This window comes from Pseudorca crassidens, chromosome 3 (genome assembly GCF_039906515.1).
Source record: "Pseudorca crassidens isolate mPseCra1 chromosome 3, mPseCra1.hap1, whole genome shotgun sequence".
Taxonomy (NCBI): Eukaryota; Metazoa; Chordata; class Mammalia; order Artiodactyla; family Delphinidae; genus Pseudorca; species Pseudorca crassidens.
Window position 1 is genome coordinate 12,720,613 of NC_090298.1, and position 27,448 is coordinate 12,748,060.

The 27,448-nt window shown below is 48.0% G+C and overlaps 1 protein-coding gene across 5 annotated transcripts in view; it reads left to right on the plus strand.

Annotated features, from left to right (window-relative positions):
• Positions 1-9,651, plus strand: part of TRIO (trio Rho guanine nucleotide exchange factor) — a 369,954-nt gene extending 360,303 nt beyond the window's left edge. For all 5 annotated transcript variants that reach the window (XM_067730390.1, XM_067730392.1, XM_067730389.1 and 2 more), the window contains 6 exons: positions 6-168; positions 451-572; positions 1,903-1,981; positions 3,683-3,883; positions 6,588-6,726; positions 7,304-9,651. In XM_067730390.1, the coding sequence (XP_067586491.1) occupies positions 6-168; positions 451-572; positions 1,903-1,981; positions 3,683-3,883; positions 6,588-6,726; positions 7,304-7,858 (1,259 nt within the window). In that variant the 3' untranslated portion in view covers positions 7,859-9,651. The remainder of the gene's footprint in view (positions 1-5; positions 169-450; positions 573-1,902; positions 1,982-3,682; positions 3,884-6,587; positions 6,727-7,303) is intronic.
• Positions 9,652-27,448: the final 17,797 nt, after the last annotated feature.

Genomic DNA, 27,448 nt, shown 5'->3' on the forward strand with positions numbered 1-27,448 from the left:
CGCAGTTCCCCCAGAATTCGTCATTCCCTTGAGCGAGGTCACGTGTGAGACAGGGGAGACCGTTGTTCTTAGATGTCGGGTCTGTGGCCGCCCCAAGGCCTCGGTCACCTGGAAGGGCCCTGAACACAACACCTTGAACAGCGATGGTCACTACAGCATCTCCTACAGGTGAGGGAAGCCCCCTCGGGGGTCAGTTTCCCAGGCAGTGAGCATGACCTTTTTCCACTGGGACTGACACGGCCGATTGCCTGAGTCACCTCTGGCCCTGGAACGTCTCCCGTGAAGGAAGGTGTCATACCTGGGCGTGCAGCTAGGATTGAAATCCCACTTGAAATTGCCCGTCAGCATTTGAGCTCCTCATTTCCTGTGACCCCAAAGGAGAGAGGTCGGGGGGCTGGCGGCGGGGAGAGCTGAGCCTTTCTGAACGCCGTGTGCCCTCCTCTGTGGCAGTGACTTGGGAGAGGCCACTCTGAAGATCGTTGGTGTGACCACCGAGGACGACGGCATCTACACATGCATCGCAGTGAACGACATGGGGTCAGCCTCGTCTTCAGCCAGTCTGAGGGTTCTAGGTAAGCTGCACCCCGAGCCCCACACACTCTCGATGTGGCCTGAGATACGTGACAAGTCACTCGGAGGCTGCACGGAGCAGGCCAGCCTCTGGGACACCCGGGCGGGTGCCCTCGGGCAGGGGAGGCGCACGGTGAGGGCTTCCGCCCACGGCCACTGAGCGTGTGAGCGTCTGGTCCAGCCTCCAGGTGGGAGCAGGGCAGCCTGTACTCCTAGTGTTCAAAACATTCTCGTCTCCAGCTTCTCACTTGTCCGATTGTTCAGTTGGTGCTTTAGTTCTAAGAGAAGCTCCTCTCCGTCAGTCTCACGTAGAATAGAATGGAAAGAAAGGAAAGATGGGAGTGTGGGTGAGCCCCGAGCAGGCTCTGTACCCGTCCTAGACCGTAACAGCCCTTCCAGAGGGTGGGACTAAAGCCCTTGCTCCCTCCATGCCCAGCAAGGTCTGATCTCTCTCCTCAGCTAAACTCTGAGCTGCTGGCAGCAGAACTCATATCTTAGGCCTTTTAGAATTTCCTGTAGATGCGCCTGACGTATGCACATGCTTAGTGAGCAACACATACTGGCTGATTTCCAGCTACCATTTCACAGGAGGCCAGCTGTGCCAGCTGTGCGGCCCAGGGCTGCTGAGATTTCTCCTGGGTCCTCCAGCTGCACCAGGTATAGGATGCAGCCTCCTAGAATGACAGTTAAAGAACTAAAATAAGTTAAGTAAATTAAACAAAACCAACTGTTTAAGACTATGGTAAGTAAATAAATAAAAGGACTAAAAGATGAATTGAGTCCAGGAGCGCCCTGTGTGTAGACAGGAAACAGAATTGTCTTTAGAAGTTTATATGCTGTATATCTTAATCCCATATATTTTAACCTCATAAGTTAAAGAAGGGAAGGGTTCTGGTTTTGGATCACAGCGCAGGAAAGGAAGATAATTTTGAATTTGACAGTAGAGAATCACCAATGTTCTAATTTTTAAAAGATGTCAGAAAAAGTATACAGGTGATTTTTTTTTTTTTTTTTTAACAAATCACTGGTGAAAGCAAGGGAGCTTAGGGAGACAGAAGGCTGTTCCTAGGAATGGTCTTACGGAAGTGCAAATGGGAAAATAATGGAAAAGCAAGTGCGTGTTTATTTCTGTCACATAAATCATCTTTGTCTCATACTAAGTCCCAGCGCAGTGTGGGTTTTATACTTCCGGTGCGTCTCCATTTCCACGAGCCTCCGTTCAGACGCTCAGCAGCGCGAGCAGCTGCCACATTGGACAGCGCAGGGCTCTAGTCTCCTTCCCCAAGAGGCGCCCCGTACACCAGCCTCAGGGAGATGCTGCCTTTCTTGCAGGTCCAGGCAGTGATGGCGTCATGGTGACCTGGAAAGACAACTTTGACTGCTTCTACAGCGAAGTGGCTGAGCTCGGCAGGTATGGTGGGAAACCCGGAGCCCCTCCCGAGATCGCAGAGTCAGAGACACAGCTCTGTAGGAGCCCACAGAGAAAGTTCAGTGGCGGACTTTGCCAGCAGTGGGAAGTTAGATGTATTACATCCGAAATGTAAGCGGTAATTGCCTGTTGGTATTAAACGCTGAGGAAGAGAGGAGGAGATTGCCAGTGCAGGTTCCAGGAGAGAATCAAGGCTTCATGCCGTGAGCCGTCCGGTGACGTGATGAGTCCGCTTCTGCTCCGTGCCCAGGCAGCACTGGCTATGCCCTGTTCTTGGGAGGATCCAGGGAAGAGTCACTCACGCCCCTTCTCGTGGCACGTGATTCTCCTCTGGAACCCAGTTGAGAGGGGCTGCATGTGTCCTTCAGGTCTCGGCTGTGCCTGGAGATTAGGGTCCCCCTGCGTGGACCAAGAGGGGCTTCGACAGAGAGGGGCTGTTCCTCTCTGGACGGCAGCCAGGGCTCAGGCGGCGGCTCAGCGGCGCCCTCGGTCACCCTGCTCCTTCTGAGGTGGCACGGCACTCGGCCACACCTCATGTCGCATCCCGTAGGGCAAGGAGAAGGTCAGAAGCACGACAGCTGAGCTTGTCCCCGTTATAAAGCTTTCCGAGGACTGCCCCCCCCGCCGCCAGCAGCAGCCTCGTACACGCCGATGGCCGTTCCTGGGTCCGCGGGCCCCAGGGATCCGTGCACACGCCTGTGTGGACCAGCCCGAAGTGCCTGTCAGTCATGTGTCGCCACACGAGGCTCAGCCCTGCTGTCCAGAGCAGCAGAGATGTATCACTTTGTGCAGCGTGCCACTGACCGGAGTTACTCTCTTGGTGCCTCCTGGGCTCGGTCAGCTGCCACCGCCATGCCTCGCCCACGTGTCTGTGGCCTCTGTCCACATAGACGTTCACCCTGGGCCTCCTCGTGTGATGGCAGTCGCAGCCCGGGAGAGCAGAAGCAGAGGCTGCCGCCTCTCAGGGCCCAGCTTCAGAAATCAGCAACCACACTTTGTCCACATTCTGTGGACGCAAACAGCCACCCGCCAGCCCAAATTCAAGGGAGGAGAAAGAGACTCCGCCTGTCCGTGGGAGGAGGGGCAAAGCAGTGTTCCCACCTTCCTCCCCGCAGTCTGCACTCCCCAGCCCCCAAATCTCATCCCACCGTGGCAGCCGGCTCAGGCTTGAGGTCCAGGATCTTGTTATCCGGATCCAGTCGAGGTGCAGCCCAGGCTTCCTGGGTGCAGCTCCGGAGACCACAAACTAGAGATGAGTTACCAGCCCCCCGACTCACGTCCTGCAGCGGCAAGGCAGACACGGTGATGACAGTAGACGCTCCCGTCCGAAGTGGGGGGCGTGGGGTGCCCAGGAGCCACCTAGTAGTCCGTTCCAAGCTGCTTCACACGACGAGGTTTCCACGAGAGCAAGGTGGAAGCCGCCTGGTACATCGCACGATGTCACTGCTGCTCCATTCAGCGGCGGCAGGAAGTCACGTGGCTGTCCTTAGCCAGACGGAGCCCGCCTCTGGGAGGGGAGGAGACAGGACAGGCACAGGCACAGAGGGGCGCGGCTGCAGCCCCTCCGCTGGCGGCTGGGGAGAGCAGGGCCACCAGCTGGGGAGGCTGCCTGGGTTCAAAGAGTCTTTTCTCCGTGACACACTCAGAGTCCTCTGAAAATGACCTTCTCCACCTATCTTCCAGGGGCAGATTCTCTGTCGTTAAGAAATGCGATCAGAAAGGCACCAAACGCGCAGTGGCCACTAAGTTTGTGAACAAGAAGTTGATGAAGCGCGACCAGGTCACCCACGAGCTTGGAATCCTGCAGAACCTCCAGCACCCGCTGCTGGTTGGCCTCCTCGACACCTTCGAGACCTCCACCAGCTACGTCCTGGTTCTGGAAATGTGCGTACACGCCCGCTGCCTCTCCTCTTTCTAGCGCTCGGCCTCGACTCCAAGTGGTCTTGCTGTTTATTCTCTGAGAAGTATAGAAATCAGGATGTTAGGATTCACAGAACTTCTAAAAAAGCACGTCTGCTCTCAGAGACCACAGTTCTAGAGCTTTCCAGCAATGCTAGAGGGAAGTACAGCTGCCTGACGAGGAAGCACAAGCCTAGCATCCAAATGCTGCCCCCCCACCAGGCTCCCTCGGGGGTCTCAGCCAACCTGGAGATGCCCCCTGGTTCCCAAAGGTCCCGAGAGGCCAGGCCTCTGCGGACCACGACCCTGCTCGTGCTCTCAGGCTGACCTGGTCCCACGTGTCTGCCCAGCCGGGCGAGCCCGGCTGGTGGGCGCCTGCAGTGGGCCGGCTGAGACCTGCTCACGTCCGGTGCTTCAGCATGCAGCTCTGCCCCGGGGCCCGTCCTGCCCCTCCGAGGGTGATTAGAATGGGAGCGTAGCTGCGCCCTCTGGAGGCGGGTGGCTCCCCCCAGGGCAGCCCGCTGGTCCCCGTGGTACATACTGGGCCCTGTGTGCCATCTCAGGAAACATTTGCGTCGTTTAAAGGTAAAGTGTGAGAGCTCTGACCCAAGAGCAGGGGGCCTCAGCCTGGGGACATTTTGCCCCCCAGGGGACATTTGGCAAAGTCTGCAGACGTTTTGCTGGTCACAGCTCACCGCCCCGCAAGGCACAGGGCGGCCGTGCAACAGAGGACCGTTGTCCCAAAGGATCAGTAACACCGGGTTGAGAAGCCCTGCCCTTAGAACATTCTGGTCTCTCTGAGATACCTCGTCATGTAGCTTTGTTGAATTTCCTAGTTCTCCTTTTCAGGGGGAGTCATTTCATACATTTCCTTGGATTCCTGAGTCCGTTTCCATCGGCCGGAGCGCCATCTTCTGTGCCATTTCCTAGTTCTTTTTTTTTTTTTTTTTTTTGCGGTACGCAGGCCTCTCACTGTTGTGGCCTCTCCCGTTGCGGAGCACAGGCTCGGGACGCGCAGGCTCAGCGGCCATGGCTCACGGGCGCAGCCGCTCCGCGGCACGTGGGATCCTCCCGGACCGGGGCACGAGCCTGTGTCCCCCGCATCGGCAGGCGGACTCTCAACCACTGCGCCACCAGGGAAGCCCCATTTCCTAGTTCTTGACACGTTGTTGGGAAGAGTGGGCCTGGCAGGAGGGCCAGCCGTGGAGCCGCGCGGGGCGTGGTCACAGGGACCGTGAGCTCCTCGCTCGCGGGCACTCCCTTGAGGCCCCGCACCCGCCATCCCATTGGTCACATCCGTAAAGACTTTGGAAGTGCGGCCGCATCACAGCCTTCACGGGTGCAGCTGCTGCAGGGCCCTCGGCGCCAGGTCGAGCCTCAGCCTCGCTCCCTGCTGACCCCGGGCAGGGAATGTTTCGAGGGTGTCCCCGCCCAGGGCTCCCGCTGGCCGCTGGAGCATCTCTGTGGGCCTGTCCAGCCCTCTCTCTGGCCTAGCAAGCCTCCCAGATGGCGGAGGGAGCAGGAAAGGCCTCCGCCCTCCCCAGCTGCCCCCAAGGCTGGCCATCGTGTGCGAAGGGCAGGTCGGCAGACCTGGGGCTCATTTCTCAACCTTGGCTCCCGTGGACGCTCAGTGACTTGAAGGATCGTTATGGGGCTAAAACGATGTCCAGGCAGAGGCCTGGCCCCTGTGGGCCCTCAGTACCGGGGAAGGTGCTTTCTGGCTCTAGAAGCTTGGTGACTGAAAGCCTCTGCTCATCTTCCCCAGGGAGTTTCAACAAGAAAGAGAGGCCTAGAGTCCTTGTCAGAAATCTCCTGCAAGACCTCGGTTTCTGGTTTACGTTTTCAGTGCATCCAGCTGTCATTTCTTTTCACTGGAAACTAAATGGTTTGGCCTCATCATTGCTGTTAACAGGGTTAATGTTTGTAACAGACTACTTCCTACCGAAGTTCCCTTGATTGCTCGACATTACCAAACAGGTGGCTGATCTTTCCATAAATTTCTGTTTTGCAAAGAGGGCAGCCTAGCCCAGTGTTCAGGGAGGCCGGGGCCAGACCACCTCCTTGCAAGTCTAGCCTTCCCTTATGAGCTGTGTGACCTTGGGAAAGTTACATACCTTCTCTGTGCCTCCGTTGCCTCATCTGTAAAATGGGGACCATAAATCACTCTTCCCAGAGAGTTGTCGTGAGGATTTAGTGAATTGATAGAAAGCACTTAGTCCCTGGCACAGGGCTGCTCTGTATAGGTGTTTTTTAAACGTTAAAAGCAATTTCACAGTAGGAAGACTTTGAGTCCAACATGAAGCCCTCACTGTGTTGTCTGTGTCTTAACGTTCTCTCGTTCAGCCGTCACATGACCCATTTTCCAGACGACGAGACTAAGGCTTGGGGAGGTGGTCTCACATTATCCCCTCCTCCAGCAGCCTGGTGGGGGCGGGGTTGGGGAGCCTGGGTGCACCCATCTCTGCCTCCCAGTTCCCTCTGTGGGTCCAGATGCCGTGTTTCCCACTTGTGCCTCCACAGTGAGCTTAAAAAGAAATCGCCCCTTGATCCCGTCCTGCCTTCAGGTAGAGGCATGATCCCCAAAAGCTGACAGAACAGTGACAGCGGGGCACGGAGGTGATGCGTATATCGCAGGAGACGGGTCTGAAGTGACCGACCCGCACCGTAACGCGCATTCCTCCCTCTGCAGGGCTGACCAGGGACGGCTCCTGGAATGTGTGGTGCGATGGGGAAACCTCACGGAGGGGAAGATCAGGGCATATCTGGGGGAGGTTCTGGAAGCCGTCCGTTACCTTCACAACTGCAGGATAGCACACCTGGACCTAAAGGTTAGTGGGGCCCCGGGGACGGGAAAGCTGAGGGACCCCAGCGCGGCCATGCGGGATGCAGAGCCCACTCTCGGCCTGTCCTCTGAAGCCAGGCCAGGAGCCCGCGGGGACTGGGGACCAACACAAGGAGTGGGAGATGGGAGCAGTGATTTCTAATCTCTGTTTTTAAACGTTGGATATACACAAACAATAAAGTACCAGGTAAACGTGTGAGCTCTTCAGACATTTCTTGCGATTTCAGGGGGTTCCTGTGAGTGTCGCTGGGTCGGGGTGGGGCTGGAGCAGGGTGACGGAGGCGGGAGGCGGAGGGGCGCTGCTGCCACCGCCGGGAGGGAAGTGAATCCCCGGCTTCACTCACCGGCACAGTTTAACACAGCAGCTGCGCGTGACAGTTGCGGAGAAGTCAGGGCAGCTTCTGCTCTGGGTTGCCTCTGTGTCCTCCTCCCGAGGGCTTTGTCCTGTTTTGCACGTGGACGGTCGGCGCCAGTCGACCTCGTAGATTCCTGGTGAGCCTTGCACCTCAGCTTGAGATTGGGGTTGCCGGAGTGGATGACGGTTGTCTTGTCCTGTCTCCTAGCCCGAAAACATCCTAGTGGATCAGAGTTTAGCCAAGCCAACCATCAAACTAGCTGACTTTGGAGATGCTGTCCAACTCAACACGACCTACCACATCCACCAGTTACTGGGGAACCCCGAATTCGCAGCCCCCGAAATCATCCTGGGGAACCCGGTCTCCCTGACCTCGGACACGTGGAGTGTTGGAGTGCTGGCCTATGTGCTTCTCAGCGGCGTGTCCCCCTTCCTGGACGACAGCGTGGAAGAGACCTGCCTGAACATTTGCCGGCTAGACTTTAGTTTCCCAGATGACTACTTCCAAGGAGTGAGCCAGAGGGCCAAGGACTTCGTGTGTTTCCTCCTGCACGAGGACCCTGCCAAGCGTCCCTCGGCTGCGCTGGCCCTCCAGGAGCAGTGGCTGCAGTCGGGCCACGGCCATGGCCACGGCAAAGGCGCGGGCGTCCTCGACACGTCCAGACTGACCTCCTTCATTGAGCGGCGCAAACACCAGAACGATGTTCGACCGATTCGTAGCATTAAAAACTTCTTACAGAGCAGGCTTTTGCCTAGAGTTTGACCTATCTTGAAGTCCTTTCTCATTCTCTTTCACCTGCCAATCAGCTGTTCATTTGAATTTTGAAGAGAAACACAAACCAACATAACTGATCAGCTGCCGTACGTTCATCGTGTGAAATTGCATTCCGAGTGAGCTGTGCTCGGCAGTGCCTGGGACTCGGGCTGCAAGCTGTGCTGGGGTGGAGGACCTTCTCGAACACTCTGCGGGGGCGGAGACAGCATTGCTGTGTCACAGTCTTTTATTCAGGTTTCTGCAAAAAAAATAAAAAGAAACTTTTTTAAACGAACATGAGTAGAATTTTGCAAATTTAACATTTTCCAGGATTTCTTCAAGGAAGCGAAATGCCTATGTTCAACCACTGGTGTTAACGAACAAAACAGAGATACTGGACACCTCTGGGGAAGACCCCGGCCCCAGCGGCGGCCGTCTCCGTGGCCTCGTCCAGCTCGGGGTCCACCTGGCTCTGAGCTTTTCCAGCTGCCTGGTCTGTGTGCCTCTGGCCCCTACGCCAGACCAGGCTTCTGAAACGTGCATTCAACCTCAAACTTTTGCATAAAAATAGAATGAATCGTTTTGCTCTGACGAAATGTAGGCCTTACTTGTATATAAGACTGGTCCTGCCTTCGGTCTGTCCTTCCCCCACCCCCCCGCTCCCCGCCTCCTGCCCGGGGCTTCCTCTGGGGGTCCGAGGGGTCTGCCCACCCACCGAGGACATCAGGTTGGCTCCTGCCCCTCTGCCCCTCCCCACACGTCCCACCCCCAAGCCGTCAGTCAGATTGTTGAGCAGTATACAGTCAGATGAAAATACTGTAAATGCACTCATTGGGGTTTTTTTGGTTTTATTTCATATCATGTGCAATGTTGTGGCTTTAACATTTTATGCAACTATTTATGAAGACCTCTGTTGTACCTGTAATAAATATATAGAAAAAGCACATACTTCGTACGGTGAGCTTTATGGTTTTGTGCGTGTGTCGGGGGGGGTGGGAGGGGGGGTCTTTGCCCTGTGCCATCGGTTCAGAGAGATTAACTCTTCGTGAAATTTGTCAGTTTTGAGGACTGTAAAAAGTGATTTCATACTCTGAATATAAAACTGGATAATAGGGTAATGTTTTAAATTTTATTATGCTATTATTCAGAATGCCAAAGTATTATTTTTTTTCTCCCAAAATCAGTCTGGACATTTCCTACTTTTTAGACTTTTTGACATTCAACTTTCGGTACAAAAATTGGCTGGATTTTGAGCTTTTGGTAAGAAATAAAAGCCAATCAAGCAGTAGCCGCCTTGAGGCTGGCATTGGCGTCTGTGGCACTGTGGCAGAATTCACGCTGGTGTGGGAGGCCCTCAACAGAAGACGCTGCGTTTCTGGGCACGCTTGAATTTTTCTGGATGTCTTTTTATCCTCGTTGTGTGAAATACACTAAAAAAAAAAAAAAAAAAAAAGCCCGCTTCCCAAGCCAGCCAGACACCTGGGTCTTCAGCCATGAACTGGCGTAGTTGAGCTTTGCAGCTTCCAATGTATTTTATTTATTCTTTTGTTGGGTTTTTGTTTGTTTCTTGTAAAATTGTACAGAAACTTTTTAAAAGAAATTGGATTCAAAACTGGATGTGTATTCGTAACCTCACAACTTTTATTTGTGTATTGTTTCTTTTATTATTTCAGTTAAATTTTTACATTATTTTGCATGTATATTTCTTTGTACAGAGACCTTACATGTTTACACAGTATGATGTGATGTAAATATTTTATTTTGCCATCAGTTATTTTAAAAAATTAAACATATTTGCCTGATTTTTGTGTTAGGCCTTTTATTCAAGTTGGTCACTATTGAATCAAAAAGTGAGATCAATGAGGGAGAGACTAAAGGAGAGGCCTCCGGTGGGTCAGGGGAGGGGCGTGGGAGGAGAATATTCTGGATTGGGAATCCACTGCAGGCCACCAGAAACGGGAGTCGGTCATACCCCTGCAGACTGGTGCACAGCCCAGACTCAGAAGGTATTACAGAGACGCTGCACTGGTCCTGGTTGGAATAACTAAGGTGCCCCCGGTTCTTGATGAACGCATAATCAGAGCAAGGGGAAAAGCGGTTGCAACTTGGCCACAGAAAAGCAAAATTAATGCTGTTCCGATGGATTAAAGCACATGAAACACTAGGTTCCAGCACCTGCATTAGGAACAATCCCAAGAACGAACACCTGCGAAGACCGCCCCCCCCCCCCCCCCCCCCCCCCCCCCCGCCCAGTGGTGGCTTCTGCCTGCTTCTGACAGCAGGTCATCTTTCCTGCTGAACACTACCATCTCTCTGGTTTTGATTCCTTTTTGCTTTCTTTTTGGACTTGTTCCCCCTGGGATCATGACTCTTTGCTCAGCACACTATAAAGGCTCTATTTTTCATCTGTTTGATCCTGAAGTTAAGACAAGTGTGAGAGGATGACATTTGTGCTAAGACCCCAAGTCCGGGCGTGGGAAGCTCGCTCCCCCTGAGGTGTGTGCTTCCTCCCGGGTGCCAGGACAGCGGTGGTCGGTGGGCCCTGGAGGGACGGAAATGCAGGGTCAGTCCTAATATGCCGCAGCAGCTCGGCGTCAGGCCCCAGAGGGAGTCCTGTGGCCACCACGTGGCACACCTCAGCAGCAGGAGGGAGGCAAGGGTCTGCTTTTTAATCGGACACTTGTTGAAGGAAGTAGTTGTGTCTGCAGGTTAGCAAAGCATCCCACGAGTGAAAAGTGTCCTGTCATGATCACTACCTAGATTTCTCAAATAGCAAAATATTATTCTGCATGTTACTCTCTCTCGCTCTCTCGCTCGCTCTCTCTCTCTCTCTCTCTCTCTCTCTATATATATATATATATATATGTATATGTATTTTAATCCAGGCATTCTCTTTAGTTTTAAAGGAAAAAGATTACCAGTATTTTTGTGCAATAAATTATGAGTATCATAGCAAGTCATATCCAAAGAATATTAGACCATTGGAAGGAAAGGCCTTTCAACTGTACATCTTTGAGACATAACCGTAGAGACAAAGAATCCGTGGGATTGATAGGTTGCTCTGTGTGTGAGTGTGTGTACATGATTTAACTTACAAAAAATAAAGTACCCAAGCCATAAGTAAATAGCTCAATACATTTCTATACATGTGTTTGTACCTGTGACCATCACCCAAAGCAAAATAGTCCAATATTTCCACCGTCCCCCAGAAGATTCCTCCAGCCCCTTCCCAATAGGTCCCTACCTGCCAGAGCTGATGGCTGTTCTGATTTCTATCACCCATGAATTAGTTTGCCTTTGAACTTCATGTAAGTAGGATCATCTAGTATGTGTTTTTCAAAATCAAGCTAAACTTATTGTTGTGAGATCACTGTAGTCACATGCAGTTGTATGAAATGTACCCTTCACCGAGATTTCCCCAGTGATAACATCTTGAAAACTCTTAACACTGTGTCACAACCAGGATTTTGACGTCAGTACAGTCAAGGTGCAGGGCATCCCATCGCCACCAGGATCCCTCCTGTTGCCCTTTTCTAGCCACACTCACCTCCCTTCTGCCTTTAACCCCTGCCAACCACTGATCCATTCTCCATTTCCATATCTTGTCATTTCCATAGTCTTACATGAATGGAGTCATATACTACATAACCTGAGATGGATTTTCTCACTGAGTGTAATTCTCTGGAAATTCACCCAGGTTGTTGTGGGTATCGAGTTTTCCTTTTTATTTACCAAGTGGTATTCCACAGTGTGGATGTACCATAGTTTGTTTAACCATTCACCCATTGAAGGGCATCTGAATTTTTTCCAGCTTTTAGCTGTCACAAGTAAAGCTTCTATGAACATATGTGTACAGATTTTCATGTGAACATACGTCGTCATTTCTCTGGCATAAATGTCAGACAATTGGCAGATCGTATGGTAGTTGCATATTTCATTTTGAAGGTTTGCTAGAATGTTTTCCAGACTCTACCATTTTACGTCCTCACCAGCAATGCATGAGTAATCCAGTGTCTTCAGATCTCTCCCAGCATTTGGTGTTGTCACTGTTTTGGCCAGGGGTAGAGGGGGCATTCTGACAAGTGCATAGTGACATGTTATTGTGGTCTTAATTTGTGTTTCCCCAATGGCTAGTGATGTTAAACATTTTCCATGTGCTTAATTGCTATCTGTTTATCCTCTTCTGTGAAATGTCTCTTCGTGTCCTTTGCCCATTTTCTCATTGGAGTCTTTGGCTTTTTATTGTTGAGTTTTGAGAGTTCTTCATATATTCTAGATACTAGTCCTTTGTCAGAGATGTGATTCACAAATATTTTCTCCCACTCTGTAGTGTGTCTTTCAGTTTTCCAAACAGGATCTTTCATAGAGAAAAATATTTTAATTTGATGGAGTCCTACTCATCAGTTCTTTCTTTTCTGGATCAAGCTTCTTGGTATTGAGTCTAAGAACTCTTTACCTAGCCCTACATTGAAGCTTTTTCTCCCAAGTTTTTTGTTTTTTCTAAACGTTTTTAAGTTTTACATTTAAGTCCATGATCCATTTTGAGTTAATCTTTGTATAAGGTATGAAATATAAGTTGAGGGGTTTTTGTTGGGTTTTTTTTTTGTTTGTTTTCTTGCTTTTGTTTTGCAGATGGATGTCGAGTTGTTCTAGCACTGTTTGTTGAAAAGGCTACCCTTCTTTGATTTTGTTAAAAATCAATTGGACCCATTTATGTAGGTCTATCTCTGGGTTCTCTGTTCTGTTCCACTGATCGAATTACCTGTCCGTCCACTGAAACCACACAGTTTTGATGAATGTTGCTATTCAGTAAGTCTTGAAATCAGGTAGACTGTACTGCTCCCACCACTTTAATCTTTTTCAAAATTGTTTTAACTATTCTAGTTCCTTTGCCTTTCCATATAAATTTTAGGATACTCTTGTTTTTATCTACAAAAGATCTTGCTGGAGGTTTTATAGAAATTGCGTTAAACCTGTATATCAATTTGGGAAGAATTGACATCTTTACTATGTTGAGTCTTCCAATCCATGAATACACTGTAGTTCTAAATTTATTTAGATTTTCTTTGATTTCTGTCATCAGCATTTTGTAGTTTTAAAATTTCTTGTATATGTTTCATTAGAATTATACCTAAGTATTTCTCTTTTTTTAAGCAATTATAAATACTGTATTTTTTCTTTTGGTGTCCATGAATTCATTGCTACTATTCAAAATACAATTAATTTTTTAATGTTTATCTTTTCTACATATTTGCTAAACTCACTGGTTCTAGGTGTTTTTGTAGATTTCTTAGGATTTTCTACATAATTATGTCATCTGCAAATAGAGAACAGTTTTATTTCTTCTGTTCCAATTTGTATGCCTTTTATTTCTTTTTCTTTCCTTATTTCACTAGCTACAACTTCTAATATTATGTTGAATACAAGTAGTGAGAGCAGACATCCTTGTCTTGTTCCTCATCTTAAGTGGAAAAGCATTCCATCCTTCACCATGAAATACAATGTAAGCTATAGATTTTTATACATACTCTTTACCAGGGTGAGGATGTTCTCCTCTACCCCTGTTTTTCTGAGAGTTTTTATCATGAATGGGTGTTGAATATTGCCAGATTTTTTCTATATCAATAGATATGATCATGTAATTTGTCTTCTTTAGCCTATTAATATGGTGCATTATACCGACTGATTTTTTGAATATTGAGCCGACCTTGCATCCTTGGAATGAACCCAACTAAGTCATGGTGTATCATTCTTTCTGTGTTTCTGAATTGTATTTACTAATATTTTATTAAGGATTTTTATGTCTATATTCATAAGGAATAGTGGTCCGTAATTTTCTTTTTTTGTACTTTCTTTGTCTGGTTTTGGTATTAGGTACTACTAGCTTCATAAAATGAATTGAGAAGTGTTATCTCCTCTTCTGTTTCCTGGAAGAGATTGTATAAAATTGGTGTTAATTCTTTAAATGTTTGGGAGACTTCTCTAGTGGAACCATGTGGCCTGGAGATTTCTTTATGTGAAATTTTTGCTTTAATGAATGCACTTTCCTTAATTGTTGTAGTTATTCAAATGATCTATTTCATATTGAGTGAATTGTGATAGTTTGTACTTTTCAAATTGATCTATGTCATGTCTAGTTATTCAATTATTGATAGAAGAATGTTGAAGTCTCCAACTATAATTATGGATTTTTCTGTTTCCTCTTTCATGTCTATCTGACATGTCTATCATGTATCTGCCTCATACATATTTTGCAGCTCTGTTCTTTGACACGCACATACTTGGGATAACTATGTCTCCTTGGTAGGTTAACCCTTGTATCACTATGTAATATATTCCATTCTTCTCTCTAGTAATTTCCTTTGCTCTAATACCCACTTCATCTGATATTAATGTAGTCGCGCCTACTTTTTTTAAACTAATGTTTGCATCATATATCTTTTCCATCCTTTAACTGTTAACATACCTATATCGTTATATACGAGTAGATTTCTTACAGACAACATACAATTGGATCATGCTTTTTAATCCACAGTGCCCATTTCTTTTAGTTGGTGTATTTAGATTATTTACATTTAATGTAATTATTGGTAAAAGTAAGGCTTAAGCCTGCACTTTTATTTTTGGGTTTATTGTTCTTTTCTCTGGTTTCCATATCTTTTCTTTTGCCTGCCTTCCTGTGGGTTGCTTGAGCACTTTTAGAATTCCATTTTGATTCATCTCTACTGATTTCTTTGTATCACTTTAGTGGTTTCTCTAGGTATTATATATCCATAACTCATCACAGCCTACCGGTGTCACCATTTTACCACTTTTTGTGACACTTCCCTCCCTTTTTGTCACATTATCCTCTCCAGTTTATAACTGTTGTAAATATCTCCTCTATTCAGAACACATCACACAATGTTAGAACTTTGCTTCAACCGTCAAACATAATTAAAAGGACTAAAATGTACTCTATTTACTCATATTTTTGCTCTTTCCATCGTTCTTTCTTCCTTCCAGATATTCCAGGGTTTCTTCCTTTATCCTTCCCTTTCTACTTAGAGAACTAACTTAAACCATTCTTTTAGGGTAACATAAAATATGCCGGCAACATATTCCCTTAACTTTCCTTCATCTGAAAATGCCAGGATTTACCCTTTCATTCCTGATATTTTTCCTGGACGTGGAATTCTGGGCTGACAGGTCTTTTCTTTCAGCACTTAGAAAATGGGCCACTTCCTTTGGGCCTTCATGACTTCTGATGAGAAATCTACTGTCATCCAAATTTTTTCTCTTACAAGTAAGATGTTTTTCTCTCACTTTCAAGATTTCTTTGTTTTTAATTTTTGCAAGTTTGCCCATGATGTGTCTTAGTGTGGATTTATTTGTGTTTATTCTGCCTGAGATTCATTCAGGTTCTTGAATCTGTAGGTTTATATCTTTTGCCAAATTTCAGACATTTTTTCCAGTAGTTTTAGAGCCCTGCCTTCTTTCTTCTCTCCTTCAAAGACTTCAGTGACATGAGTATGTAGACATTTTTGACTTGGTCCCACAGGTCTCTGAGGCAGTGTTCTTCCCCTCCCCACCTCCCCAAGCTGTTTTCTCTTTGTTGTTCAGATGGGGTAACTTCTATTTTTCTATCGGCCAGTACACTGAGTCTTGCCTCTCTCCACCGATACACTCCTATGTTGAACCCATACACTGAGTTTATTTTGGCTGTTGTATTTCTGTGTTCTAAAATTTCATTTGGTTTTTCTTTATATCGTCTATTTGTTCACTGAGACTTTTGATCTTTTCATTTATTTCAAGCACGTTCGTAATTGTTCCCTGAAGGGTTTTTATCGTGGCTGCTTCCAAACTTTCGTCAGATAATTCTAGCACCCCTGGCATCTCATGATTGGTGTCTATTGCTTATCTTTTTTCATGCAAGTTGAGATTTTCCTGGTTGGTATCATGAACGATCTGCACTTGAAATGGAGACATTGTAGGTATTATGAGGTTGTGAGACTCTGAATCTCAGTTAAACCTTCTGATTTAGCTGGCTTTCTCTGACACCTTTCCAGCAGGGGGAGGGGGCTGGGTGCTGTCTCATTAATGGTGAACAGGGTTCTGGGTTCCACGAGGCCTCCTCAGACACCATGGGGAAGATACAAGTCCTGACCCTGCACTAGGCCTCCTCTGACACCACCCCAGTGGGGAAGCGAAGGGGTCTTGTGATCACTTGGTGGGATGGGAGCGGAAGGGTAGGCTCCCCACAGAATTCCCACTGCTAAAAGGAGTTGGGGGATCTCGTTACTGCCCTTAGGGGATGTAGGTCCCAGCTCCCTATTTGGCCTCCTCTAACACCACCTTGGCTGGGGGCAGGGGGTCCCCCTTGTAACCTGACAAGGGTGGGGATCTAGGCTCCCCCTGCATAGTCTTTGCTGCTGGGTGGGGGTGATGGCCAGTGTCTTCTGTAGTGTCTGGCTGAGTGAAAAAGTCATTGCCTGAAAGTTTTGGTCTTGCAAGGCTGCCCCTTCCCTGGTCCTTTGTCCAGAGAGAGCAGGGCTGTGTTTGGACCTTCGCTGACTGCATCTGTTGGCATTTCTGAATTGCAGACTTCTTCTGCTCTCAGACTGGGATATCTGAGGCAAAAAGAAAGCCAGAGAACTGAGCTGGGTTCTCAGCTTTGAGCTCCCTCACTGCTCTGCTTTCTGCCCTTCGCCTTGCAGAGTCTTCTTAAGTTTGTTTTATGTAAAGTGTCCAGGGTTTTCCTTGTACTTAGTTGGCGAGAATAGGAAAAGTATATCAAGCCCAGCTTCCCAGAAACGGAAGTCCAGAATCAGTGCTTCTCTTTTTATTTGTTAATTTTAAGATCATGTCTCCTGTTTTAAGATTATGTGACCTTGGTCTCCTGAGAGCTACAAAAACAACTGCATAATCTTCTTCTCAAAAGCGACCAATTTTATCAATTATGAAAGGGGGACCTACACAACCAGGAACGGTCAGAATTTAAGTTCGTTGCACATTTTACCGTCTGTGCCTTTTGCTGACTCATTTCTCGTTGAAGCCTTATTTAACTACCAACACTGCGATTCTGCTCCTATGCCACGATAACCAGACAGAATACCTAGGCAAGGATAACTGACGAGGATGGTAAGTAACGGCCAGGCTGCTGAGAGCCAGTGGCCTGGACAGGAAGAGGTGGGCCTGGGACAGGACCGGAGGGCCTGCAGAGAATGCATGGCCAGTCCTGGTCTCTAGAAACATCTGGAGGGAGAGAAGGGAAGAGCATTGCCTCCAGTATCTTCTAGAAGGGGACATGCGATGAATTGTCCAACAGAAGTTCTGAAGGAGCAGAAAAGAGCAGGGTTTCCAGACTGGCCTCAGGTTGGGTCCAGGCGTCAGGTTGCTCCAGCAATGGCAAGTTTGGGAGAGAAGGATATGATTCTGCTGTAATTTATGGCAGCAGAACATTTGCTTCCTTAGAGATCTGTTGCTTCCATGGGCCGTCTCTCATTTGCAAGTCAAAGCTTTTGTAGGGGTTTGTCTTTGACTCTGTGGCTCTCATTCTATTGAAGCCCCAGTGCAGAGGCTTCTTCTCAGGACTGCTGAGTTTACCAGAGCATCTTCCTGCTTCCTCCTTCCATAGAATATAAAAGGTAATGGGCTTGTAAGGCAAAGCCTCCTGTGAAAGGCCAAGAAAAGTAGAGCCTTTAAAACTAATTGCCTCCTTTATAATTACTGCTTATAGAAAACATGCATCTCTGCTCCATTTTTGAAGACTAAAAAACCTTTCACTCGATATTACCCTATCCATCAGTTTCTTTATAACTAAGTTTACCTCATGTGAATGTGCTCATACAGGAAAGAAGAGGTCAGAACAGGTGACATTAAACAGATTTTTCAGTCACACCTACTGATAATTTGAGAACTGCCTACATTGCTGGGTGGTTAAGATATGGAAATGACCTGGTTTCCCTATTTATTTTTAAATGCTCACGCCAAAAGAGAAAAGATGCAAAGCATCACTTTTCTGCAAACATGAAAATTACCTCATGGCACTAAGCTCTACCATGCCGGGAGTTATAATATTCCCCAAAGGTGGGAAGAAGTCAGCGTTCCTTTATTTTCTCTTTGAATTTCACGGCCAAGTGGGCAACATCGGGAATATAAATGAGAGCAGGCGTTGCAGCTGTGCAGATGTTAAATTCACTTGCCTCCGCTCCCCTGGACCATTCCTTTTTTCTTTGATGCTATCTCCCCTCTGTGGGACTTAACAGGCGTCAGCTGGGAGCCACCTTCTCTGATGACACGGGCTCTTTTGACCTCAATTGATTTCATCCTTTTGTATAACACTGTGTTAGTTGCCTGTGGCATTTAACGAATTACCACAGACTTGGTGACTTAACACTAAAGTTCATCCTCTCGGGACTTCCCTGGTGGCACGGTGGTTAAGAATCCACCTGCCAATGCAGGGGACACGGATTCGAGCCCTGGTCCGGGAAGATCACACATGCCGCGGAGCAACTAAGCCCGTGAGCCGTAACCACTGAGCCCGTGTGCCACAACTACTAAAGCCCACGTGCCTAGAGCCCGTGCTCTGAAACAACAGAAGCCACTGCGATGAGAAGCCCGAGCACTGCAACGAAGAGTAGCCCCCGCTCGCCACAACGGGGGAAAGCCCACGTGCAGCAACAAAGACCCAGCGCAGCCAAAATAAATAAATAAAACATTTAAAAAATAAATAAAGATCATCCTCTCACAGTTCTGGCGGCCAATATCAGTCTTACTGAGCTGAAATCAAGGTGTAAGCAGGGCTGTACTCTCTCCAGAGGCTCTACAGAAGGATCTGTTCCTTTCCAGCACTTCCAAGGAGTGTCAAGGAGTGTCTGGTAGTTTCCAGCATTCCTTGGCTTGTGGCCACATCACTCCAATCTTCAAGGCCAGCATCATCAAATCTCTCTCTGCTCTATCCTCACGTTGCCTTCTCTTCTGTGTATATAAAAACCTTCTCTGCCTCTCTTTTATAAGGACATTTGTGATGGCTTTTTAGGCCCACAGGGATAATCCGGGAGAATCACCCTAGCTCAAGGTCCTTAACTAACTTATATCTTTGCCATAAAAGGTAACATTCATACGTTCCAGGGATTAGGACATAGATGACTAATGAAGAGTCATTTTTCAACATACCACGCCACCTCTGTGCCAACAGTTCCTAGCTTTGCGTCTCCAGTTTGGCAGCGTCTTACAAAACTAAACAGCCTTTACTCTACACCCCAGCAGCCCTGCCCTTAATATTTACCCAAAGGAGCTGAAAACATGTCCACCCAAAAACATGCACACACACGTTTACAGCAGCTTTATTCATAATTGCTAAAACTTGGAAGCAACCAAGATGTCCTTCAGTAAGTGACTGAATAAATAAACTGTGGCCCACCCATACAGTGGAATTTTATTCAGCACCGAAAAGAAATGAGCTATCGAGCCATGAAATGGAAGAACACTAAGTGTGTAATGCTCAGTGAAAGAAGGCGGTATGAAGAGGCTATGATTCCAACTATATAACATTCTGGAAAAGGCAAAACCAGGGAGACCGTAAAAAGATCAGTGGTGGCCAGGAGTTTGGGGTAGAGAAGGATGAACAGGTAGAGCACAGAAGATTTTCAGGGCAGTGAAACTACTCTGCGTCATCCTATAATGGTGGATATATGTCACTATACTCTTACGCAAACCTGTAGGATACACAACACCAAGAGTGAAATGAAACTATGGACTTGGTGGTGGTGATGGTGTATCGATGTAGGTTCGCGGGGGCGGTGACGGTGTGTCGATGTAGGTTCGCGGGGGCGGTGACGGTGTGTCGATGTAGGTTCGCGGGGGCGGTGACGGTGTGTCGATGTAGGTTCGCGGGGGCGGTGACGGTGTGTCGATGTAGGTTCGCGGGGGCGGTGACGGTGTGTCGATGTAGGTTCGTCAGTTACAACGCACGCACCTCTCTGGTGCGGGATGTTACTAGCCAGGGTGGCTGTGTGTGTTTGGAGAAGGGGGCACATGAGAAATCTCTACGTTCTGTTCAATTTTGCTGTGAACCTAGAACTGCTCTGAAAAGTAAGTCTGTGTTTTAAAGGGCATTGGCTCCCAGAATTGGCAGACGAACGACTGCAATCCAAAGTCAAAGAGGATACACGGATGACGAGTAGCCCTGGAAAGGTAAGTCAACATCACTAGCCATTGGGGAAAAGCAAAGTAGGACACTGGTGTGTTATCACCACTAGTACCCCCATCACAGCAGCAAAAACTAAACATAGTGATGACACCAAATGCTGGCGAAGACGGAGAAGCTGGATCACTGGTTCCCACGTGGCTGGTGGGAACCTAAAATGATACGATCACTATGGAAAACAGTTGGGTAGTCTCCTTAAAAACTAAACATACACTTAGCGTACAGCTCAGCAATCACATTGCTGGGCATTTACCCAGGAATGCAATGAAAATGGACGTGCGCACACAAGGCTGTACACAGTTGTTCATAGTGCCTTCATTTCTAATAACCCCCAACTGGGAACAACTACAATATCTATCTTACAGTAGGTGAACAGCTAAACACACTGTGGTCCTTCCACATCCTGGAATACTACTTCACAGTGAAAAGTAACAAACTACTGATACGCACAATGACTTGGATGGATCTCAAGGGAAGTACACTGGGTGAAAAAAGCCAAACTCGAAGGTACATACTGTGTGATTCCATATATACAGAACACATTCAAAGTGACAAAGTTATGGAGGGGAACACAGCTTGGTGGTTACCAGGGGCTGAGGGTGGTGGTGAGAGAACTCTTATGAGGGAACCATTCTGTATCTCGACTGCAGTAGTGGTTCCACAGATCTACACGTGTGATAAAACGGCACAGAACTGAGCACGTCCATTGTACCAGTGTCAGTTTGCTGGTTGTGACGTTGCACTATAGTTACCTAAAATGTAACCAAACTGGCTGAATGGTTTAAGGGACCTCCCTGTTCTATTTTTGCAACTTTCTGTGAGCTTATAATTATTTCAAAATAAAAAGTCCTTGAAAAGTCTTGTCCTTCCCATAGCCAGCCAGAGGCAGAGCTGGCCCAGGACTCATGTTTTAGCATGAGTCCAGCCCACTTCCTCCCCAGACCACTAGGACAGACTTTCCTGGAACCATGAACATCCCACAGACAAAGTTGCCAGGACCAGGGATTACCCCAAGAATACCCTTCCCTCCGACTCAGGAACCGGAAGTCCCTCCCCTTGCCCCCGGAGGCTCTCTGCAAAGCCCATGCCAGCCCCCTCCCCGCCTGGCTCCTGCCTACCTCTTACCTCTTCCCCTGTGAGGAAGGAGGGAGCCCATACTCAGGGGCTTCTCCGTCAGCCCCAGGCTGCATCCCGTCGCCCCTAATCCCCTTGGGCTCCACTCCCCAGAGTCCAACCTCATTACTGCACAGTCAGGAAAACTTTCTCACTGGAAGGGGAAGCCAAACTCCATGGGCTGGTCCCCGAGGGCATCTGTGTCCCTCTGGCTAGTTGGGAAGGGGGTCCTGGGTACCTTCTGGCTTCAGCGGACTGCCAGCTCCCCTGAAAGTTAACCACTGCCTATGCGCCGTTACTTGCATAGGAAATTTTATCCATAACCCCTGTTTCCTATTGGACCACAGTCCAGCTTGGAAGTTGGGACCTGATCTGCTAAGGTGGAAAGTGATGGGCCATCCTTATCCTAACATAAACGCCGTGAGTAAACGTCCTTAAACTATCTGTCAAAAGTCCGGGCGGCTTCTACCTCATATTATATGTTGACTCTGTGGACACGGTGCAGGTTGTTTTTAAGGAGGGCGCCAGCTTCAGATTTTTATATTTGTGTTTATAGGACTGCTTGCTTCTACGAGTAATCTAAAATTCTTTAAATGTTTGCTTAAAAAATTGCTGTGTTTGAAAAAAGTCTTTTCATAAGGCTATTTATCTTTTTTTTTTTTTTTTTTTTTTTTTTTTTTTTGCGGTACGCGGGCCTCTCACTGCTGTGGCCTCTCCCGTTGCGGAGCACAGGCTCCGGACGCACAGGCTCAGCCGCCATGGCTCACGGGCCCAGTCGCTCCACGACACGTGTGATCTTCCCGGACCGGGGCACGAACCTGTGTCCCCCACATCGGCAGGCGGACTCTCAACCACTGCGCCACCAGGGAAGCCCAAGGCAATTTATCATTTTGCAGGTGCCAGTAAAAAGAGAACATCGGTTTATTAATTAACAAGATAAAATCTGAGACACTAAATGGAAAAGACCATTTCCTTTCATTGGGTTCCATACGCCATTTAAATACATAACACTGTCCTTCACTTTTAAATGACATTAAGGCGAACTAATCTGTGCTAGTATTGACTTTAGGTGGCATTTGGTCTTTTGCCAGGGAGCTTGGCAGTCGTTTCTTTTAGGTTAAATTGCTGCCCAAGCTGGGAAGGAAAACAATGCCTGGAAGATAAGCAAAGTAATTATAAAAAAAAAAAAGCCTTGAGCAGATAGCTTTGCTCTCTCAATTAGAGACCCGGAAATAGGTTTCCATCTGTTGGAAGTTTCCATCTGTTGGAAGTTTGGCTGCACCTGCTCTTTGCTTAGTCTGGTCTCACTGCAGGGCGACGTCTTTGCTCGCTTCACCAAGGGATAGTAACTGTCAGCTCTGGCCCATAATCGAAATTGACAGATTCTGCCCTTGACATTGAGCAAAGTGGTATCGAAGTCCTAACTCTAGGCAAGAATTTCCAGTTCCACACCAGTGATAACCCATTTGCACCTCATATCTTAAAGTGCTCCCAAATTTGGAAAGCAGGCAAATCAAACGTGTTTCCATAAAATAATTTCTAAGAAGGATTTGTGAAGCTGAGATGCCAAGGATGACCTGACCACTGCATGTCCCTTGGCGTGGTCAGAACCCTTCCGCTCTGCCTCTAACTTCCTCAAATGGGTTCTATTCCACGGTTCTGTGTATTTTTCTTCCTTGGGAGCATTTTGATTCCTGAGGAGACTCTAATTGTCCACAGTTGGGAATGGTTGTGAAATCTTATCCTCCCTATCAGTGCGTGCCAGTGTCCCCAAGGCATTCATGTCTCAGTGTGGGTGAATAAGCCCAAAACAAGGAAGCTATTGCTCAGTTTGAGTTAAAAAAAATTTTTTTTTAAGCAAACGTAAATCATAGTCATGAAAGCACGGATTTGGGGGGTGGTAGCCAGGGTACTTTATGAAAGAAAACTGACTCATTTCTCATAATATTTTTAAAAATAAAATACCTAGGAAAAGTCTACCAGAAGGTGCATAAAATCTCTTCACTGAAAACTGCAAAATGTTGCCAAGAAATTTAAAAAGTACTAATTAACAGAGGGAAATACCACATTCATAGATTGGATGGCTCAATATTGTAAAAAAGTCAGTTCTCGGGCTTCCCTGGTGGCGCAGTGGTTGGGAGTCCGCCTGCCGATGTGGGGGACGCGGGTTCGTGCCCCGGTCTGGGAAGATCCCATATGCCGTGGAGCGGCTGGGCCCATGAGCCATGGCCGCTGAGCCTGCACATCCGGAGCCTGTGCTCCGTGACGGGAGAGGCCACAGCAGTGAGAGGCCCGCATACCGCAAAATAAACAAACAAAAAAAAATCCTGCACATGGCAACGAAGATCCTCTGCTGCAACTAAGAGCCGGTGCAGCTAAATAAATAAATAAATAAATATTGGGGGGGATGGGGGGAAGGGGGAAGGGGAGGGGAGTGGAGAGGGGGAGGGGCGGGGAGGGGGAGGGGTGGGGAGGGGGAGGGGTGGAGGGGTGGAGGATGGGAGGGGTGGAGGGGAGGGGAGGGGTGGAGGGGAGGGGAGGGGTGGAGGGGAGGGGGGTGGAGGGGAGGGGAGGGGAGGGGAAGGGAAGGGGAGGGGAGGGGAGGGGAGGGGAGGGGTGGAGGGGAGGGGAGGGGAGGGGTGGAGGGGAGGGGGGTGGAGGGGAGGGGAGGGGAGGGGAGGGGAGGGGAGGGGAGGGGGAGGGGAGGGGGAGGGGGAGGGGAGGGGGAGGGGAGGGGAGGGGGAGGGGTGAAACTTCAGTAATCAGGACACTGGGATTGACACAGGGACAGCCAACCCAGTGGGACAGCCTAGTTTTATCTTTGGTTGTTCTAGGCTATGCCAGGATTCAAAGAGACCATGATTGCTTGGGAGAAGATCCTGGAATTCATACCACCTAGTAAATGGCTGGTACTTACGAGAAAGACCTGAGCTGGACCCACAGGTTAGAGAATCATCAGAATGTTGACGTCAGAGGTATTAAAACTTTCCTGTTAAGAAAAGAAGGCAGAGCAAGGGGTAAGTGAGGGAGGGGACGGAGGCTGGAGCCATAGGCCTGTCATTCAGAAAGTGATATCACTGTTACTTTAAGAACATATTTTTCTAAATTTCCCTTTCATTAACTTCCCCTTGGGAGGTGTATGGTTTAGGCCAACTGACTAGATTATCATCAATTTGTGACCCCTCACCCCAGGCCAACACTCAAGAGTTCCACAGGATACCAGGCGAGCATGAACACGAGGTCTCCACTGGTCATTTTTGGGGCATTGAAAATGCTAATGTTCAGGGTATTCTGAAAACCTCCAAAGATAGATCTAAACCCAAACTAAAGGATCACTCGTATTGGATCAATTGAATAAGGTACCTTCATACAAGGGAATACTATACTATTTATTCAATCAATAAGGTCATTTCTCTATGGATTTGGAAAAATCACCAGGATAAATTAAAAAAAAAAAGAAAGCACAGTGCAAGACAGTATGTGTGGACCCCTAAGTGTAGGGAATGTTATTTTTATTTAATCCTCATAGCCATGTATAATTAATCCTATTAACTGGTGAAGAAACAGAAGCTCACAGGTTATAGAATCTGTGGTCTACAGAACAATTATATGTGTTTAATTCTACTGGAGTCTCATGAAGAATTTGATTGTTAACTTCATCCTGGCCCCCTAAATCCTGGGCATGTGTCACGTTCAACTCCATCACTACTCAAATGGGGCCCCTGGGCCAGCCGCCTCAGCATCCCCCACGAGCTGGTTAGGGAGGCAGAATACCGCTTCCTGCTCGGATTATTAACCCCAGCCATTCCTTCCTTCTATCAGCCAGAAGTAAAGAGTGCCATGCTGATTTTAGCTTGTGGAATGCATGTGTAAGCCTAGTGGCCAATGTAAAACTCCACGTGGTGGAAAAGAACCTACGACTGCATCCTGCTCAAGGCCTGCAGTTCGCTGCTGCATGAAAGCATGTAAACCGATGGTAACAGAAGTAATGAGAGAAATCCATAGACAAAGAGAGGACTGATCTTAAGTCTTCTCATTACCTCATGACTTCCCATTACTTCATTCATGACCTAGTGTTTCTGTCCATGCATATCTATGAGGAATAAAGAATTAAATCAGGGACTTGCCTGGTGGTGCAGTGGTTAAGAATCCACCTGCCAATGCAGGGGACATGGGTTCGAGCCCTGGTCCGGGAGGATCCCACATACAGCAGAGCAACTAAGCCCGTGTGCCACAACTACTGAGCCTGCGCTCTAGAGCCCGCGAGCCATAACTACTGAGCCCACGAGCCACAACTACTGAAGCCCGTGCGCCTAGAGCCCGTGCTCTGCAACAAGAGAAGCCACCGCAATGAGAAGCCTGCGCACCACAACGAAGAGTAGCCCCCCGCTCGCCACAGCTAGAGAAAGCTCGCGTGCAGCAATGAAGACCCAACACAGCCCAAAAAATCCATAAATAAAATAAATAAATTTATTAAATAAAAAGAATTAAATCTATTTCAGCCTAAAAAAATGCAGAATGTCAGGCCCCATCTCAGTCCCACTGAATCAGAATCAGCATTTTAGCAAGATCCCCAGTGCCGTGGATGCTTGTTAAAGTCTGTGCAGCGTACATGGGGGTGAAAAGCTTTGCTCTGCGCTTATCATATAAGCCTCTGAGGGTCAGTTCATTAGCACAAAACCACAGACACAGAGATGAAATCTTTTCACCCGTCAATGCAGAGTTTTAAAAATGACAAAGATAAGGGTGGAAAGTTACCTGGGAACCACACGGTGCATCTCCAGCCTCTATATCCCGATATAAATTGTTGGGGTTATTTCGGAGCAGGGGTAAGGAAGAGAACAGTCAGAGAGTGGCAGCAGCAGTGAGTCAGACGGGCCTCTGCGTCTCGCTGCCTTTGTCCCTTCACGGTCCAGCCCCGTTTCTCCCAGTGAGTAAACATGCCAGGCTTCATTAGTCCCGCATGATAAACAAGACAGAGCACTTGGACAAAGAGCATCGAACAACGTCCTGCAGGAGGAAAGTTTTTAATCCATAAATTACAGCAACAACTTGGAAGGAAATCGAGGTCCTTGGCCAGGCACGAGACTCTTCAGAAGTATGTTTCCAGAATATACAGACAGCCAGGGCCTTAGGAGTAAGAAGCAAGGTGCTTTCACATCGTCTCTTTCTGTATACCTTCTTTGCTGAATTGGTGATAAACTTGTAATTAAATGTTTAATAATGAAAGCCCAGTGCCCAGTAACTTAAAATACTTAAGGTTTGAATATCCCACTCATTAGTTTGAGTTGTACAAAAAAAATGTTTTAAGAATAAAATTAGGGGTCTTCCCTGGTGGCGCAGTGGTTGAGAGTCCGCCTGCCGATGCAGGGGACACGGGTTCATGCCCCGGTCCGGGAAGATCCCACGTGCCGCGGAGCGGCTGGGCCCGTGAACCATGGCCACTGAGCCTGCGCGTCCGGAGCCTGTGCTCCGCAACGGGAGAGGCCACAACAGTGAGAGGCCTGCGTACCGCAAAAAAAAAAACAAGAATAAAATTAGAATTTGAGTTTTATGTTCTTCTTTTGGCCGGAAGTCCTATTAGCGGCAAGGTGTAATTTAGTGAAGGAAGTTTGTTAGTTAGGACAACCAAAGAATGGAGAGGCCAGTCTGTCAAAAGAGGCATCAGTGGTTTTGGTGAAGCCATACAGGGGAATCCAGGGCATTTTTCTTTTCTTTTTTTCGGCCACACTGCATGGCATGCGGGATCTTAGTTTCCCAACTAGAGCTCAAACCCGTGCCCCCTGCAGTGGAAGCACAGAATCTTAACCACTGGACCTGGGAAACAGGGTCAGCTTTTCTGTCTTGGTTTCATATTAGGGTAGGACCAGTTTGCCTAGGTTGTTTCCAGGTTTAGCACCCCGGGAACCCCCTCAGTCCAGGGCAAACCAGGACAACTGGTCACCCTCCTAACCTTTAAAGTGGGAACGATGGGTCTGTGAGTGGAGGTGCACCGGCAGGGGTCCTGGCACCCAGTGGCCCTCTCCAAGCGCCAGCTGGGTCTAAATCTGTGAGTCAGCAGTGCTGGGCTCTTTGCTGTCTGCAGCACATGACTTGGAAGAGAAAAGGGTAGGGGGAAGGGGTGGGGGTCATTTCCCAAACATAGGCCCACTCGTCCCCAGTGGAAACTCTGCCAACCAGGGTGTTGTTTGTAAAATCCCGCTTTTATTTGGAGAAGGCTCCTTGAAAATGCTTCCTGTTTTTTTTTTAATAAATTTATTTATTTATTATTTATTTATTTTTTTGGCTGCATTGGG